The 19,496-nt window shown below is 46.4% G+C and overlaps 1 protein-coding gene across 1 annotated transcript in view; it reads right to left on the bottom strand.

Annotated features, from left to right (window-relative positions):
- The window catches only part of INTS9 (integrator complex subunit 9), a 67,146-nt gene that overhangs the window by 18,340 nt on the left and 29,310 nt on the right, over positions 1-19,496 (bottom strand). The window contains exons 8-10 of the mRNA XM_053383750.1: positions 18,346-18,480; positions 12,587-12,698; positions 3,253-3,433 (exon numbers count right to left, since the gene is read on the bottom strand). Of these exons, the coding sequence (XP_053239725.1) occupies positions 3,253-3,433; positions 12,587-12,698; positions 18,346-18,480 (428 nt within the window). The remainder of the gene's footprint in view (positions 1-3,252; positions 3,434-12,586; positions 12,699-18,345; positions 18,481-19,496) is intronic.

The raw sequence follows: 19,496 nt of genomic DNA, 5'->3' as shown, positions 1-19,496 counted from the left end.
AAAAATTGATGAAAATGTGGCCTTTTGTTTAAAATTTTGTTGACTAGCCCAGGAATATTACTTACACCCGAGGAGTACATATAGCTCAACGAGGGTAAAATTGGGTGGAAACCATGTTTTTTAAAGAAATAGTGGCTTATGAGCAATAGTGGCTTTCTCACAAGCATACATCTTTTTTAGGAGTAGAATAAGAAGATGAAGAAGTTTTAATTATAATTTAATTATAAATAATAGTCAAAGTTGTCTACTTAAAAACAGATTTTTAAATACACTATTGAACTATTAAAAATTGTATAATTCATTTTAAAATGAATAATGTATTTATTGTAAAATGTATTTAAAATTATAATAAATTATGAAAAAACTATGTTATATACTTACTTATTTAGAAGACTTCAGTTATCCCCAGGGTAAAAAAAGGGGGGGGGCACATTATCTACCTGGCCTGGGCCTCTGCAAGGCCCTCCTCAGGACCCAGTTATGTCCCCCACTTCCCTGCAGAGCTGGCAGCCTCTTGCCCTTTTTCAAAAACCCTCCCTGGTGGAGTGTTCCCTCAGCCTCCTCTCCTCTCCTTGCGAGTCCTCTGGGCAGCCGCCGCCACTGCCCCTGATCTCTGAGCCACCCGCCGCCCCACAGGGGCCTGGGAAAAGGATGCCCCAGACCTAGTGGCCTGGTGGAGACTGGCCAAAGGTGAACGCGAGGCCAGCACCTTGCTCACCTCGGGAGGCAGCAGAGGCAGCAGAAGGTGCTGTCGGGCCTGAATTGGTGGAAATGTTCATCTTCAGCACCAGGCCCTCAGCTCCCAGGCAGGCCTTGCACAGGGCAAGCACAAAGAAGGGTCAGCGTGGTGCCTTCCTTTCTGTCTGCCTGGCCTCCCACTTGTCCGTCCATTCCCCAAAACAAGGGCTGGCGGACTGGCTGGCTGGGCTCCCTCGCCCGCTTAGAATCATAGAATAATAGTGTTGGAAGAGACCACAAGGACCATCGAGTCCAACCCCCTGCCAAGCAGGAAACACCATCAGAGCACTCCTGACATATGGTTGTCAAGCCTTTGCTTAAAGACCTCCAAAGAAGGAGACTCCACCACACTCCTTGGCAGCAAATTCCACTGTCGAACAGCTCTTACTGTCAGGAAGTTCTTCCTAATGTTTAGGTGGAATCTTCTTTCCTGCAGTTTGGATCCATTGCTCCGTGTCCGCTTCTCTGGAGCAGCAGAAAACAACCTTTCTCCCTCCTCTATGTGACATCCTTTTATATATTTGAACATGGCTATCATATCACCCCTTAGCCTCCTCTTCTCCAGGCTAAACATGCCCAGCTCCCTTAGCCGTTCCTCATAAGGCATCGTTTCCAGGCCTTTGACCATTTTCGTTGCCCTCCTCTGGACACGTTCCAGTTTGTCAGTGTCCTTCTTGAACTGTGGTGCCCAGAACTGGACACAGTACTCCAGGTGAGGTCTGACCAGAGCAGAATACAGTGGCACTATTACTTCCCTTGATCTAGATGCTATACTCCTATTGATGCAGCCCAGAATTGCATTGGCTTTCTTAGCTGCCGCGTCACACTGTTGGCTCATGTCAAGTTTGTGGTCAACCAAGACTCCTAGGTCCTTTTCACATGTACTGCTCTCAAGCCAGGTGTCACCCATCTTGTATTTGTGCCTCTCATTTTTTTTGCCCAAGTGCAATACTTTACATTTCTCCCTGTTAAAATTCATCTTGTTTGTTTTTGCTTGCCTACTCCGAGGCTGCCTCTATTCCTGGCACCCAGCACCCCCTGGACAGCCCCAGAGGCACCATTCACCTACGGAGCTCCTGCAACAAACAGCCACACAACCCTTTGGGAGGCAGAGAAGCGAGAGGTTCATCAGAGGAGGGAGGGAAGGAAAGAGGCACATGGGCCAGTGTTGTCCGCAGCACCACTGAACATCATTCAGGGCACCCCAGGGTGTCAGGGCATACTGGTCGAAAACCACTGCCCTATCCTATAAAAAAGCATTTTTCAGAATACAGTGGTACCTTGGTTCTCAAATGCCTTGGTACTCAAACAACTTAGAACCAAAACACTGCAAACGCGGAAGTAAGTGTCCTGGCTTGCGAACATTTTCTGGAAGCCAAACATGCTCCATTTTGAGTGTTACACTTCCGACTTGAGTGCCACACTTCCGTTTTGAGTGTTACGCTGAGGTCTGTCTTTTTTCGCTATTTTGCATTTTTGTGCCTCTTTTTTGTGTGACTGTGTGGAACCCAGTTCAGCTACTGATTGACCGATTGTGTGACTGCAGTACATTGTTTACTGCTTTCTTTTTATGGATCAATGGTCTCGTTAGACAGCAAAATTCATGTTAAATTGCTGTTTTAGGGGTTGCTTTTAAAAGTCTGGAACGGATTAATCCATTTTGCATTACAGTCATACCTCGGGTTACAGATGCTTCAGGTTGCGTTTTTTCAGGTTACAGACGCGCCGAAACCCGGAAGTACCAGAATGGGTTACTTCCGGGTTTTGGCGGTTGCGCATGTCCAGAAGCGCTAAATCACGCTTTGCACATGCGCAGAAGCGCCAAATTGCAACCTGCGCGTGTGCAGATGCAGCGCTGCAGGTTGCGAACGTGCCTCCCACACGGATCACTGACGGTTCCCTCCCTGCGAGAAGCCAAGTTCCAGGGAACCAGGCAGAGGGCCTTCTCGGTAGTGGCACCCGCCCTGTGGAACGCCCTCCCACCAGATGTCAAAGAGAAAAATAACTACCAAACTTTTAGAAGACATCTGAAGGCAGCCCTGTTTAGGGAAGCTTTTAATGTTTAATAGGTTATTGTATTTTAGTGTTTTGTTGGAAGCCGCCCAGAGTGGCTGGGGAAACCCAGCCAGATGGGCGGGGTATAAATAATAAATTATTATTATTATCACCTTCGCAACCTGAGTGTCCACTGTACTTTCTATGGGAAAGCGCAACTTGGTTTTGGAACGGACTTCTGGAATGGATTACCGTATTTTTCGCTCTATAACACGCACCCGACCATAACACGCACGTAGTTTTTAGAGGAGGAAAATCCGTAGGCATGCCACCCGTAGGCATTCCCTCCATAACACGCACAGACATTTCCCCTTACTTTTTAGGAGGAAAAAAGTGAGTGTTATGGTGCAAAAAATACGGTAAGTTTGAGAACCAAGGTACCACTGTAGTAGCTTTGCTCTTCCACCCTCTTTCTTCCTGTGTCCACCCAGGGGGTACCTCTTTGCTGCCAATACTTACCACTCGGCAAAGATCTGGGAGAACTCGAGGGAGCTGTTTGCCACTGGCGAGATGAAGTAAAAGGGGACGTTGGAGAGGCCGGCAGAGTCGATGTACTGGTATAGGCACTCGAGAAGGTCGTAGATCACGCCGGACGGGTAGCAGGGGACCAAGACGTTCCCCCCGTTCCGGACGGTCAAAGCTTAACAAAGAGCAAGGACATGTTTCTGAGTTAGTGAATAGGGAAGAGATAATAATAATAATTTTTATTTATACCCCGCCCTCCCCAGCCAGAGCCGGGCTTAGGGCGGCTAACACCAATAAAATCACAGTAAAACATAAGGGGGGGGGGGAGACAAAAAACAAAAACCAATTTAAAATACGGGTTAAAATGCAATTTAAAATGCAGCCTCATTTTAAAAGTAGCTCATAGATCAAAACCATAAGGGGAGGGAAACATAAGGGTCAGACGGAGTCCAAACCAAAGGCCAGGCGGAACAGCTCTGTCTTGCAGGCCCTGCAGAAAGATGTCAAGTCCCGCAGGGCCCTAGTCTCTTGTGACAGAGCGTTCCACCAAGTCGGGGCCAGTACTGAAAAGGCCCTGGCCCTAGTTGAGACCAATCTAACCACCTTGCGACTTGGGACCTTCAAAGTGTTGTCATTTGTGGACCTTAAGGTCCTCTGGGGGACATACCAGGAGAGGCAGTCCCGTAGGTACGTGGACCTGAATAACTATTCAGTTTTCTTTTTTAATGGCGCTCAATGGTTCAGAGTACTGGCGCCTCTCTCTTTTTTTAACCGAAAAAGCGTCGTGTACACTGTGCTCACTAGGGATGATGGGAGTTGTAGTTCAAAACATCTGGAGGGTGCGAGGTTCGTGAAGGCTGCTCTATAATATCCCCTGCCCCATTGTCTATGTTGCCCCCTCGACAAACTCATATCTTATTCCTTTAAAAAATGGGAAATGATATATAATGAAATGAAGAGGATGTTTAAAATTACCTTTGTAAAAAAAACCCAGAAGCTTTTCTACCTAAACTGTACAGAAACCTATTCATGTATGCGACTACAGCAGGAAGAATGTTACCTGCCCCAAAATGGAAAGAAGCAGAAGTCCCAGTAAAGGAAGAATGGAAACAAAAACTTATGGAATATGCAGAAATGGCAAAACTTACCGGAAGAAAAAGAAATCAAGACAACCAATTCTTTAAATAAAAGAATGGAAATGGTTTATTGAATATTTACAGATGATTTTTAAACAGATATAAACATTGGCAGGATGACTGTAACAACCTGCACTTTTATAAGGGCATATATTTAAAGATGATGAATAAATGAGCAAATTAACTTAGTTTGGATATGCAGAAGATATCAAAAACAAATTTAAGGAACAGCAGAAAGAGGGGGATGGAAGTCAAGTTTTTAAATGTCAAAATGAATGTAAAATTAGTGAAATGTAAAACACTAGTGAAATGTATAAACTTGAAAAGTATAAATAAATAAATAAAATATCAAAAGGGGGGGGTTTACTGAGATTTTTTAACAATATTGCCAGCTTTGGGACATCTTCCCATTGGTCTTCATATTAATAAGCTAAACTCCTGCATGGAATGCTTACAGTTGCTGGCAGCATTCAGAGGTGAGTTTAATAAGTAAAACGTATTAAATAAATATGCCTGTTGTCTTTGTCCATGGAGTTTTCTTGGCAGGGATACTGGAGTGGCTTGCCGGTTCCTGCTCCAGGTGGATCACGTTTGGTCAAAACTCTCCACTATGACCTGTCCATCTTGGGTGGCCCTGCATGGCATAGCTCATTGCTTCTCTGAGTTATTCAAGCTCCTTCACCATGGCAAGACAGTGATCCATAAAGCTATGGTTTTCCCAGTAGTGATGTATGGAAGTGAGAGCTGGACCATAAAGAAGGCTGATCGCCGAAGAATGGATCCTTTTGAATTCTGGTGCTGGAGGAGACTCTTGACAGTCCCATGGATTGCAAGAAGATCAAACCTCTCCATTCTGAAGGAAATCAGCCCTGAGTGCTCACTGGAAGGACAGATCCTGAAGCTGAGGCTCCAAGACTTTGGCCACCTCATGAGAAGAGAAGACTCCCTGGAAAAGACCCTGATGTTGGGAAAGATGGAGGGCACAAGGAGAAGGGGACGACAGAGGACGAGATGGTGGGACAGTGTTCTCGAAGCTACAAACATGAGTCTGACCAAGCTGAGGGAGGCAGTGGAAGACAGGAGTGCCTGGCGTGCTCTGGTCCAGGGGGTCACGAAGAGGCGGACACGACTAAACAACAACAATAAATAAATAAGAACATAAGAAAAATAAAACAAGGTTTACACGTCTAGGCGCTTCCAATTGCTCCAATGTCCAAAACTGCTGCCATCGCTTAGCCGGCCTTCACAATGGACTGGTTTCCATATTCCTTGTCAGCTTTCAATATCCTGGTCCTTCCTTACTTTTTCACTAGATCATTTTTCAAGATGGAGAGAGACCAGAACTGCACACCGAATTCCAAATGAGAATTCACACGGGCAGAGATCTTCGCTGCTTCATTTGCAATTCCTTTTCCTTGCCTTTTTCCTAGAGTTGTCATATTTCAAGAGGTAAAAAGGAGGACACAAAATCCGAGCCCAAATCGCCGGAGCCAAAGCCTGAACCCAGAGTAACCTGAGCACATTTTTATTTTATTTTTTAAACCCCAACTCCAGGACATTTGCTCTAAAATGTAAAATCCCCCCCCCCCGGATGGGTATTTAGGACCTGCAAAAGAGGACACGTCTGGGAATTCCTGGACGTCTGGCAAGGTGGCAACCCTGCCTTTCCAAATGCTGCCATCGTTCTTTAAACAAAAAACACCTGCTGCTGTTACACACACATTGCACCAATATTTTCAGAGCACCGTCTTCTCTCAAGATCCAGCTGGTGGAAGTTTAATATCCTGTCTACTGTTAGATTAAAGGAAGAATATCTCTGCATCTCTCGTCCGTTCTTTCCCATTTTTCCTTTTAAACATTTACCACCTCTGCTCCTGAACCCAAGCAGGTTGCAATATTAATAATACTAATACTAATAACAACAACAACAACAACAACAACAACACACCAAAACAACAAATCGATATCCGGATGCAGCAAGTGATGACGTTTAAAAGAGGCAGCGGTAATATCAACGCTAACATGTCGTAATTGGAGTGTGGAATGAAAAGAGATGATTCAAACAGAATCAGGCCTTTGCTACTTCTCACCGAAAATTAAGCATTTGGAAATGCAATAAATGTGGAGGTGGGGAAACTGCATCTAGGCCTGGGGACAAAATAAATAAATAAATGGATTTAGGTTGATGACATCATTAGAATCACATAATATAATTGTCAAGTCCGAAAAGCCACACACAGTTTCCATGCAGGAATTGCAGCAAGCGTGAAGCAGATGGTGTGTGGTGCTTTTGTGTTTGTCGTGATAATTTCATCCTGTGTGCTGATCACAGAATCTTAGACATGGAATGTATCCAAAGGTCATCTAGTCCAACCCGCTGCAATGCAGGAATGTCGGCTAAGGCATCCATGACTGATGGCCCTGTCTTCCACTGCCTCCCGCAGTCTGGTCAAACTCATGCTGGTAGCTTCAAGAACACTGTCCCACCATCTTGTCCTCTGTCGTCCGCTTCTCCTTGTGCCCTCCATCTTTCCCAACATCAGGGTCTTTTCCAGGGAGTCTTCTCTTCTCATGAGGTGGCCAAAGTATTGGAGCCTCAGCTTCAGGATCTGTCCTTCCAGTGAGCACTCTGGGCTGATTTTCTTAAGAATGGAGAGGTTTGATCTTCTTGCAGTCCATGGGACTCTCAAGAGTCTCCTCCAGCCCCATAATTCAAAAGCATCAATTCTTCAGCGATCAGCCTTCTTTATGGTCCAGCTCTCACTTCCATACATCACTACTGGGAAAACTGTAGCTTTAACTATTTGGACCTTTGTTTGCAAGGTGATGTCTCTGCTTTTTAAGATGCTGTCTAGGTTTGTCATTGCTTTTCTCCCAAGAAGCAGGCATCTTTTAATTTCGCGACTGCTGTCACCATCTGCAGTGATCATGGAGCCCAAGAAAGTAAAATCTCTCACTGCCTCCATTTCTTCCCCTTCTATTTGCCAGGAGGTGATGGGTCCAGTGGCCATGATCTTAGTTTTTTTGATGTTGAGCTTCAGGCTATATTTTGCGCTCTCCTCTTTCACCCTCATTAAAAGGTTCTTGAATTCCTCCTCACTTTCTGCCATCAAGGTTCCAATGTAGTCACGTCCTTTTCCTGAAGAGGGCAGAAGAGCTTCAAAACGTGAAAAAAAATTGCAAGTTGGGAGCTTTTACAGCTCTGGCAGCAAAAGCAAGAGAAGTCAGAAACATCTCATGTCAACCCCTTGGGGGGAAAAATAAAATTCTGATACTCAGCTGGGCATGGAGGCAGATCCTGAGAACCACAGAGGAAAAACCGGCAGAAAATGCTCCGTTCTTCTAAGGCTCCATAGGCAAGGTGTGAGCTGCAGTTGTTCCTGAACTACAATTCCCAGCACCCCTGAACACTGGGTCATGCCAGGTGTGGCGGAAGGGAGTCAGCAATATCTGGTGGGCACCACATTGTCTACACCCTGGCTCTGAGGTGTGTGCTCACCAGCAAACGATATAATCCAGATGGCAACAGTGCCACTGTCAGAATGCCAACAGACGACTCGAGGAAGTGAGCCAAGTCACGTGGTGTGCATTAAATAGCCAAGGAAGAACAAATATACCCTCTTAAGGGGTTCCGGGGCCGGAAATGACGTTGCAAGGAATTCAGCACCCAGGAAACTTTATTCTCAGCTTCTCGTCACAGAATCGGCAGGGGCCATGAGGGTCATCTAGGCCAACCCCGGCAATGCAGGAATTTCTTGTCCAATGTGGGGCTCAAACTCACAACCCTCTGACAGTGGGGGGAGAATGTAGCCACGACAGACAGCCAGTGATAGCCTTGGCCTTCCAAGGCATATTTTGAGCAGAATGCTAAGTGATGCTGTTCACACCCACGACATCATACAAGCTCAACAATTAACAGCTTTTCTGATGGTGAAAATTAATTTGCTAGTTAATTCTAAATATGTAATAGCAGCTGTTGCTATGTTTCTCTATAAACCACCAAAGAGAGAGAGATATTCATTTTGTAGATGTAAATTAAAGGGATATATGGTCACTTTAAGGTCTCGACAGACTAACCAATTCTCTGCGACCAAGTTGTGTTTAATAATATTCTCCTGACCAATTGGGTCGAAGCGCATTGGGCCTTTGGCAAATTTGTAGTCATCTATTAGTCATATAAGGATTTTGATCATGCTTTGGCAAGTCTATTTGTTATTATATCGTATTTGTAATCTGATCTATTTTGACTGGTGGCCTCTGACAAATTTTGTCGTCATCTATCGGTCGATATGGAGAGCTGGATCAGGCTTTGACCCGAATAGCAAAGTCAATTTGTTATTGTGCCATCTTTGTAATTTCATCTGCTTTGATTACATTTTCATATTCTGATGCTGAATTAAAATTGTACTTCATCTTCCTATAGTATGTTTAAGCTTCTGAACCCACTTACGTCTCTTGGGTTTAGTTACATTGGCTGGGGCAAGAACACCCCTTTTTCTGTGCTGTACATTTCATCGTCTGCACCAAAGTCCACAACAATCAGCAGGGAATACAATTATTATATGCCAGTGGTTTTCAACCAGCGTGCCATGGCATCCTGGGTGCCTTGAACGATGGTCAGGGGTGTCGTGGGCAAAACTGGCCTCCGTCCCTCTTTCCCTCCCTCCCTCCTCTGGTGCACTCTCATGTCTCTACCTCCCCAAGGCTTGCACAGATTGAGGTTGAATCCTGACAGACAGAAGTACTGTTTTTGAGGGACACGAGGCGGGTGGGTGTGGAGGACTCCCTGGTCCTGAATGGGGTAACTGTGCCCCTGAAGGACCAGGTGTGCAGCCTGGGAGTCATTTTGGACTCACAGCTGTCCATGGAGGCACAGGTGTCCACAAGCTGTCCACAAGCTCCATCTGGTATGCAGGATGAGACCCTACGTGCCCGCAGACTGTCTTGCCAGAGTGGTGCATGCTCTGGTTATCTCCCGCTTGGACCACTGCAATGGGTTCTACGTGGGGCTACCTTTGAAGGTGACCCGGAAACTACAGCTAATCCAGAATGCAGCAGCTAGAATGGTGACTGGGAGTGGCCACCGAGACCACATAACACCAGTCTTGAAAGACCTACATTGGCTCCCAGTACGTTTCTGAGCACAATTCAAAGTGTTGGTGTTGACCTTTAAAGCCCTAATTGGCCCAGTATCCCTGAAGGAGCGTCTCCACCCCCATCGTTCTGCCCGGACACTGAGGTCCAGCTCTGAGGGCCTTCTGGTGGTTCCCTCACTGCGAGAAGCCAAGTTACACGGATCCAGGTGCAGGGCCTTCTCGGTGGTGGCGCCCGCCCTGTGGAACGCTCTCCCACCAGATGTCAAAGAGATAAACAACTACCAAACTTTTAGAAGACATCTGAAGGCAGCGCTATTTAGGAAAGCTTTTAATGTTTGATGTATTACTGTATTTTAATATTTGGTTGGAAGCCGCCCAGAGTGGCTGGGGAAACCCAGCCAGATGGGCGGGGTATAAATAAATGATGATGATGATGATGATGATTGCACAGCTGTTTGTTGCAGCAGCCCTAGCTACAAGCTCCGCAGGCAAATGGTGGTGCTGGGGCTGGCCAAGGGGTGCTTCCCCGGCACCTGTGGGGCAGCATGAGGAGGCACCCCACTTTGCTGTGGAACAGCTCAGAGACCAGGGGCAGCAGCTGAATTTGCCCAGAAGAGAGGAGGCTGAGGGAACCCTTCACAAGGGAGGGTGTTCGAAAAAGGGTGAGGGGCTTCTGGCTTTGCAGGGAACATAACTAGGCTCCTGAGCCCCCCAGGGGTGCCGCAGAAAGAATGCAGTTGGTCAAGGGAGCCGTTGACCCAAAAAGGTTGAAAACCTCTGCTATATGCAAAGAGGGACAAGGGTCCAAAACAAAACAAAACAAAAAGACTATTAACTTGAATCAAAGTCTCAATTTAAATGGAAGAAATCCAATTTGGACCAGAAAAACTTGGGACAGCACTTAAAGCCATCTGGGGAAATACAAAATACAAAACAAAAACCCAAAGCTTAAAAAACAACATGCCTGTTTATAATAAAGGTAAAGGACCCCTGGATGGTTAAGTGCAGTCAAAGTCAATTCAGGCCGAGGAAGCCAGCGTTTGTCCACAGCTTTCTGGGTCATGTGGCCAGCATGACTAAACCGCTTCTGGCGCAACGGGACATCATGATGAATGCCAGAGAGCACGGAAACACCATTTACCTTCCCGCCACAGTGGTACCTATTTATCTACTTGCACCAGCGTGCTTTCAAACTGCTAGGTTGGCAGGAGCAGGGACAGAGCAACAGGAGCTCACCCCGTTGCAGGGAGTCGAACTGCCAACCTTCCGATCGGCAAGCCCAAGACGCTCAGTGGTTTAGATCCCAGCGCCACCTGCGTCCCTTTTACCATACCTTATAATAGCAGCCTGATAAAAAGCCGAGGGTCACAATCCGACAAAATACCCAAGAGGGCTCAAAGCCATTGAAGCAGGATTCAATGAAACTGGTATTCAGAAGCACTGCTGCCTCCGATTGCGGCTAGTAGCCATCGAAAGTCCTCTCCTCCTCCTCCATGAGTGGGTCTAATCCAATTTTAAAGCCATCGAGGCCTTGATGTTATTTTAGGGGGGGAAAATACCTTATACAGAGCCAGGCCAATGGATCTCCCCTGACTGGCAGGAGTTTTAGCCAGGGAGTCTTCCCTAGCCTTTGTCAAGTATAATTGTTTAATTGACAATGAAATGGAGAACACCTGTGTGTATTGCTGAAAAGGTTTAACACGGGGAAATTCCACAGCAGTATACTAAGAGGTTTCTGCTACCTAACCCGTGTGTGTTTAACCTTAGATCACATGAGAGGCTATTGAATGGCAAACTGGCCACCTTGAAAGGCTGGTGCCTTTGGCTTTTTGTTCTCAGGCTCTGAGACTCTCCTGAAGGGAGTTAATAAAAGATCTAGGCAAAATGGAGGCTGAAGGATGATAGAGAACTATGCTTTTAGGTCTGTTTGGAATTATTTTTTATTTCTAATGTGATGTGTCCGTGCTGAACACCACAATATATTTATGGTGTAAATTTATCATTTACTGAGTGTGTGTTTTTTTGTTCTGTTTTGAAGAAAGCTCTGCAAGCTAAGATTTGCATCAAACAAATGGGCCTAGACCATTTTTATTCCAAGAGGAGTCAGTTTATATGCATCCAATCATTTCAATGTTAATATTCGCACCATAGATTGAATCCATCTATTGACACCAGAGATTCTGCATGCAAAGCTTGCATTCTGCTACTGAGCTATCTTCCTCCAAGCTTGGATCTAGGGAGGGGAGCCCAGGACTGATCCTAACTTCATGTAGAGATCCTGGACAAGGTCAGTGCCAAGGGGAAGGTTAGGGTCTTCATGGAATGTAGAGCTGGAAGGGACCCAAAGGGTCACTTAGGCCAGACCCTGTCACTGTCCTGACAACCACCATTTTCGGCTTGGCTGTCAGTAGCAGCTACATGGAATCAGCTGGCCATTTATTCCTGCATTGCAGGGGGTTGGACTAGATGACCGCTGGTGTCCCTTACCAACTCTACCATTCTATGATTCCATGTAAGGCCAGACCAAGCTTGTGGGCTATGCTGCCTCCGCCTTGCACAGGCTTTTGGGTCACCAGGTGCTGGCGACGACTGCGCCTTTCGAGAAACGGGAGGCCGACTTAACAAAGCACACGCGAAGATGTTAAACTGGCCAAGAGGCAGCCAGGAAGCGGCAGGGCCACCTGTCGACGGGAGAGCCTTGTCAAAACACAAACCGCTGGCAACGAAGGCACCCACTTAGCGAGCCAAGGAGAGTGAGCGATTCAATCTCATTATGCCTGTTCTGTTCCAAGACTGGGTGTCATCTCCAGCTGACTTCCACAAGGTACAACTTGCATCTCTCAAAAGCACTTACTGTATTAATGAGGGAGGCAAAGGCACATCGTAAAAAATCTCAACTGCTAGTTTTACGCCAGGGAGAAGGAGAGGGAGTCAAGCAGTTACTTCTGTTCCGGGAATCTCAGAGCAATTTCCCACATGGGGTTATGAGTCAGATTATAAAGCAAGCAGGCGCAACATCACCCCAACCCAACCCAACCAGCAACAACACGGCCATCGATGCCACACACACACACCCCACAGCCACGGCCACCTTACCAAGGTTACTGCAGAATTCTCCCACCATGCCGTCGGGATTTGCGGTGGGAATCTGGGTGAGGCCGGTCAGGATGAGGACATCGCTGTTTTTCAGGGAAGCTTGGTCCATGGGCTGAAAGGGAAGGTCCAAGAGGCAGAGCTCGTTTATTTATTTATTATTAGTCACGCGATTCTAAACCAAAATAGACTCCGGGCATCTTGCAATGAGGACAAAAGTGCAGAGTTTGAGGCATCGCGATCCTCAATGCACGCAGAAGATGATGGAGCAGGTCAAATGGGTGTGTCTTGCCCAGAATCCTTTCCTTACAGGGACCAACCAGATCCTTAATGGGACTAAAGGTAAAGGGACCCCTGACCATTAGGTCCAGTCGTGACCGACTCTGGGGTTGCGGCGCTCATCTCACTTTACTGGCCAAGGGAGCCGGCATACAGCTTCCGGGTCATGTGGCCAGCATGACTAAGCTGCATCTGGCGAACCAGAGCAGCGCACGGAAACACCGTTGACCTTCCCGCCGGAGCGGTACCTATTTATCTACATGCACTTTGACGTGCTTTCGAACTACTAGGTTGGCAGGAGCAGGGACTGAGCAACGGGAGCTTACCCCGTTGCGGGGATTCGAACCGCCAACCTTCTGATCGGCAAGCCCTAGGCTCTGAGGTTTAACCCACAGTGCCACCTGCGTCCCTCCTTAATGAGACTAGAAGAGTGCAATACCAGTCTCCCCTTCTATAATAATAATACTAATATTATAATAATTTGTTATTTAAACCCTGCCCATCAGGCCAGGTTTCCCCAGCTACTCTGGACGACTCCCAACAGAATATTAAAAACACGATGAAATGTCAAACATTAAAAACTTCCCTGAACAGGGTTGCCTTCAGATGTCTTCTAAAAGTCAGATAGTTGTTTATTTCCTTGACATCTGATGGGAGGGCGTTCCACAGGGAGGGCGCCACCACCGAGAAGGCCCTCTGCCTGGTTCCCCGTAACCTCACTTCTCGCAGTGACGGAACCGCCAGAAGGCCCTTGGAGCTGGACCTCAGTGTCCGGGCAGAACGATGGGGGTGGAGACGCTCCTTCAGGTGTACTGGGCCTTTGAGGCCGTTTAGGGCTTTCAAGGTCAGCACCAACACTTTGACTTGTGCCCGGAAACGTACTGGGAGCCAGTGTAGGTCTTTCAAGACTGGTGTTATGTAGTCTTGGCGGCCGCTCCCAGTCACTAGTGTAGCTGCCGAACCAAATGCCTGGGGGAAAGTCTTGGCCAGGTGCAAAGTGTGCCTTCACTGGGGAGAGTACTTCCTATCTGGGGGGCTACATTGAAAAAGACCGTCTCTTGTGCTAAATCCACTCCAGAAACATAATCAATTGCAGGCTGATAGGCACGGCCTGTTTGTTTAATTTTGGCACAAAAACCCCTGTTGCCTCTATAATAAAATATATTTTATTCCCCTTCCTTTCCTCCCCTTTTTATGAAGATTACCCGCTCTGGGATCCCACAGCTAATTCTCCCCTGGTCTCCACGCTGGCCCAAGTAGGACTAATTTAGCCAGCTAGCCCTGGGGATCACCTAATGTTTATTGGATGGATTTTCCCCCTAAATTGATTTTTGAATTCTGAATGTATTGTAATTCACGTTTTATACTGTATTTTATGCTCTTTTTTGTTGCATCAATTAAGTGTTTTAAATTTGTTGTTAGCTGCCCTGAGCCCGGTTTTCTGAACCGGGAAGGGTGGGGTATAATTTAAAAAATATTATTATTATTATTATTATTATTATTATTATTATTATTATTATTACCGCCCTTCATCTGAGAGTCACAGGGTGGTTTGCAGTATAAAAACGCAAAAATAATACCACTCAACAGCACAGGGGCAGAAAAATAAAGACTCTTGGCTCAGGAAAGAAAGCCTGACTTTGACAACCAGGGGGAGACTGAAGAGAGAGCCGATCAGAAGTTTGGCCCAAAATCTTTCAAAGTTATCCTCTGCAAAGCAGCCCCAGTGAATCAATGCCATCCCCCCTCGACTCAAACGGAAGATGAAATTATGACTATTGAATACCGGCATAATCATTACATATATTTTCCACAGGCAGGTTCAATATTACTTTTACTGTCTTATTGGCATTTTCAGATGACAGGCATTTCATTTGTCTGTGTTGTGTTTTTTTTTTTGGAAAACTCGCTCAGAGGTCTCTCTCTCTCTCTCTCCACTCCCAGCTACACTGGTTCTCTAGCCTTCCTTAGAAACACAAGAGTTGTAGGGTTGGAAGGGCACCCCCATGGTCATCTAGTCCAACCCCGTGACATAGGAACCACAGCTGAAGAATCCCCTTGCGCTAGGCTTCTTCGTGCAGCAGAACGTGGAAACTTCAGCCTAGAAGGCTTTTCAAAACGAGAACCAGACACGTTTGTGGTGATGAAGACGTCTGGATTTTGTCCTTCGACTCTGATATTGCCTTTTCCTTGTCTGGGTGGAGACTAGACTCTGTTTTTGCATTTCTATCCCCCCCTTTTTCCTCCATGGAGTTCAAAGCGGCTTGCTCCCTCATTTACCGGTAATTCCCTGCAACAACCCTGCGAGGTAGGTTAGGCTAAGGGCCAGCACGACTGTCCCTAAGGTCAGTCAGCGAGATTCGTAGCCAAGCGGGGAATTCGAACCCAGGTCACCCGGGTCCTAGTCTGGCACTCTAACCGCTATGCAACTGCTGTCTCTCTTATAGACACTGGCCGGCTCTAGAAAGGCAAAACCTGGCCCCCATTGCTGGTACAACTGCAAGCAGGTGGTGAACACTCTATGAAAAAGTGAAGGAAATAGGAAAGAGGCAGGACCGGTTTGGATGCCCCAACCGCTCTGCCAAATCATACTTTTTGCCCTAAAAGAAATAAACCCAAGGGCAAAAACTGGGCCCGACTCCTTTCCCTGGTCTGCCGCAGGCGGGGATTGTAGCTCAGAGCTCTGCCTGCTGAATCCATCAGCCCTCCAAAGATGTAGCTGTCTTTCTATCGGGAGGGGGGGCGTGGAGGGAAATTATGGATCTTGTGAGAATTAATTTACTGGAAATTACATCTATAGCACTTTGAAGAGTTTGCCCTTAGACAAGCGGGGTGGACGAGTTGGCAGCCAGTTAAGCCATCATGCCTTCGAGAAAAAAGATAATTCAAGGGGCGATATAGATGTAGCCTGGAAGCCGTCTTCAGATATTGCGGAGTTGAAATATGTGGCGTTTGAATAATAAATAAAAAAGGGGGAGAGAGGGGAAGCGGGTGCAGAGAATATGTGGGGCTTTCATAGGTGCCTTAAACTGGGAAGGCAATCGCATTAATAATACCTGGCCTGTTATTAATATGCAACAGGTTGTTTTTCTTAACGAAAAAGCAGGACCCGTAATCTCGTTTTTGACATTTTGCAATGGGCTCAGGTTGCATCAAAAGGATTACATTAAAAGGTTTTAAAAGGAGTCCTTGAGAAGGTGGTGGACTCTCCTTCCTTGGAGAAGTTGGAAGGCCACGTCTCAGGGATGCTTTAGCTGTGATTCTTGCATGGCCGGGGGTTAGACTAGATGACTCTGGGGTCCCCTACAACTCTACAATTCCATGTTTCTATGATTCAGTAACATTATAATGATACAAGGCTGGATCCTAGGAACTAAAGCAGAATTTCCCTGACAGAGCAGGCCTGTGATAACTGCATTGTAAGGGGTTGGACTAAGATCATGGCTACTGGTCCCATCACCTCCTGGCAAATAGAAGGGGCTCCATGATCACTGCAGATGGTGACAGAAGTCACAAAATTAAAAGACGCCTGCTTCTTGGGAGAAAAGCAATGACAAACCTAGACAGCATCTTAAAAAGGAGAGACATCACCTTGCAAACAAAGGTCCAAATAGTTAAAGCTACAGTTTTCCCAGTAGTGATGTATGGAAGTGAGAGCTGGACCATAAAGAAGGCTGATCTTCAAAGAATGGATGCTTTTGAATTCTGGTGCTGGAGGAGACTCTTGAGAGTCCCATGGACTGCAAGAAGATCAAACCTCTCCATTCTGAAGGAAATCAGCCCTGAGTGCTCACTGGAAGGACAGATCCTGAAGCTGAGGCTCCAATACTTTGGCCACCTCATGAGAAGAGAAGACTCCCTGAAAAAGACCCTGATGTTGGGAAAGATGGAGGGCGCAAGGAGAAGGGGACGACAGAGGACGAGATGGTGGGACAGTGTTCTCGAAGCTACCAGCATGAGTTTGACCAAACTGCAAGAGGCAGTGGAAGACAGGAGGGCCTGGTGTGCTCTGGTCCAGGGGGTCACGAAGAGGTGGACATGACTAAACAACAACAAAGGGGTTGGACTGGATGACCTTATGGGTTCCCTCCAGCTGTACAACTCTATGATTCTAGGAGTTTCTTGCCCCTGCCTCTTCTGCTGCAGGACCTCCAGATGGACGTGGGAAAGACAACGTGTGCTGCTTTCTTGAAGAGGGAGTGGGAATGTGATGCCTGCTTTGCAAAGTGCTGCGCCTGCCTTTGCTCATAGCAGACGACCGGTGCCGGATTTACATATAAGCTAAACAAGCTATAGCTTAGGGCCCCACTCTCTTGGGGACCCCTAAAAGGAAACAACCTGGATGTACATTTCCAAAATATAAGATAAAAAAAATAAAAATAAAACCTACATACAGCAACAGTGCTTTGTGTTGTGTAGGCTCCTATGATGTAAGTTATGGGCAGGCTAACTAAGGCCTGGGTGCCAGATGCGGCCCAATCGCCTTCTCAATCCAACCCGCGGACGGTTTGGGAATCAGTGTGTTTTTACATGAGTAGAATGTGTCCTTTTATTTAAAATGCATCTCTGGATTATTTGTGGGGCCTGCCTGGTGTTTTTACATGAGTAGAATATGTGCTTTTATTTAAAATGCATCTCTGGGCTATTTGTGGGGCATAGGAATTCATTCATTAATTTCCCCCCAAAAAATACAGTCTGGCCCCCCACAAGGTTTGAGGGACAGTGGACCAGCCCCCTGCTGAAAAAGTTTGATGACCCCTGATGTAAGTCATGGGCCCCACCTGCTAGCCTAGGGCTTGCTGATCAAAACCACAGAGCCTAGGGCTTGCCGATCAGAAGGTCGGCGGTTCGAATCCCCGTGACGGGGTGAGCTCCCATTGCTCGGTCCCTGCTCCTGCCAACCTAGCAGTTTGAAAGCACGCCAAAAAATGCAAGTAGGTAAATAGGTACTGCTCCGGGGGGAAAGTAAATGGTGTTTCCATGCGCTGCTCTGGTTCACCAGAAGCGGCTTAGTCCTGCTGGCCACATGACCCAGAAGCTGTCTGTGGACAAACGCCAGCTCCCTCGGCCAATAAAGCGAGATGAGCGCCACAACCCCAGAGTCATCCGTGAGTGGACTTAACTGTCAGGGGTCCTTTACCTTTACATTCTACTTGGACTGGTTGCATGGCAATATGTGCAAATGGCTTTAGTTCTATAAATTACTGTATGGCATATATACAACACAAAACCAGTGACAATTTGTTGCTGACAAAGGTCCGCTGGACATGTAAAGGGCCCCATGACCTTCAGTAGCTTAGGGCCTTATCAAACCTAAATCCGGCCCTGGACCAGACTGAAACCCAATCCAACAGGCTCACTCCTGCCGCACGAGACCGAGGAGCTGTGGAGTCGCGCATGCGCTGTAGATTAACTGTATTGAGGAAGGAGAACACCAACCCTTATGGAAGGCGAAACCTCAGAGTTCTGGGAGGGTGTCGTACCTGCGGGTGCGTCGTGAGGAGCGAGGATCCCGAGACGTAGGAAACCTTCTCGTAATGCGACTGGATGATCCAGTTGGAGCTGCCTAGGGCATAACCGGAACTGAGAGGGGAGACCTGGACTGCACCGAAAAGCTCCTGTAGGGGAGGAGAAGAAAAACAACACATGGAAGAATTCCAGAAAGTATTTCCCAGCCTATGATTTTATTTTACGCATATTTTCTTTTCTTTTCTTTTCATGGTACGGTGGTACCTCGGGTTACATACGCTTCAGGTTACATACGCTTCAGGTTACAGACTCTGCTAACCCAGAAATAGTGCTTCAGGTTAAGAACTTTACTTCAGGATGAGAACAGAAATTGTGCTCCGGCGGCGCAGCAGCAGCAGGAGGCCCCATTAGCTAAAGTGGTGCTTCAGGTTAAGAACAGTTTCAGGTTAAGTACAGACCTCCGGAACGAATTAAGTACTTAACCTGAGGTACCACTGTAAATCTTTATTGGTTTAAAATACAGACACGAATGATCATTTATTAATAACAACAACAACAACAACAACAACAACAACAACAACAACAATAATAATAATTTATTATTTATACCCCGCCCATCTGGCTGAGTTTCCCCAGCCACTCTGGGTGGCTCCCAATCAAATGTTAAAAACAGTACAGCGTTAAATATTAAAAACTTCCCTGAACAGGGCTGCCTTCTACAACAAAGGTAAGTATAAAGGTATTGAATACAGGGGGGAAAACCCATCAAGACATAAGAATAAGAAAAAAGAAGATAAAAAGATAAAAAAAGAAAATAAAATTTATACAGAATCATATCCATCGAACAAAAAAATTATGCATAAAACTTCCAATCGTTCTTATTACATTGTTTATGTAATCATAATTTTATCGCACAGCTTTACATTATATCCTTTTTCATGTATTCCACTAAAGTATTTGTTTCACTCATTTTTGTTTACAGGTATCATTCCAGTTCTGCTAGGATGGTATTGTTTGTACAATATAATCTTATATATTCCTTAAATATTTTCCATTCTCCATATTTTAAAGCTCCTCTGACTTTTTACGCATCTTTTCAGATTTGTTACCTGCCCTTCGCCATCAGGTCACAGGGCAGGTGACCACTTTACCACGCCTCCCGCAT

The sequence above is a fragment of the Podarcis raffonei genome, chromosome 3 (assembly GCF_027172205.1).
Source record: "Podarcis raffonei isolate rPodRaf1 chromosome 3, rPodRaf1.pri, whole genome shotgun sequence".
Taxonomy (NCBI): domain Eukaryota; kingdom Metazoa; phylum Chordata; class Lepidosauria; order Squamata; family Lacertidae; genus Podarcis; species Podarcis raffonei.
This window is presented reverse-complemented; position numbering and strand designations above follow the sequence as displayed.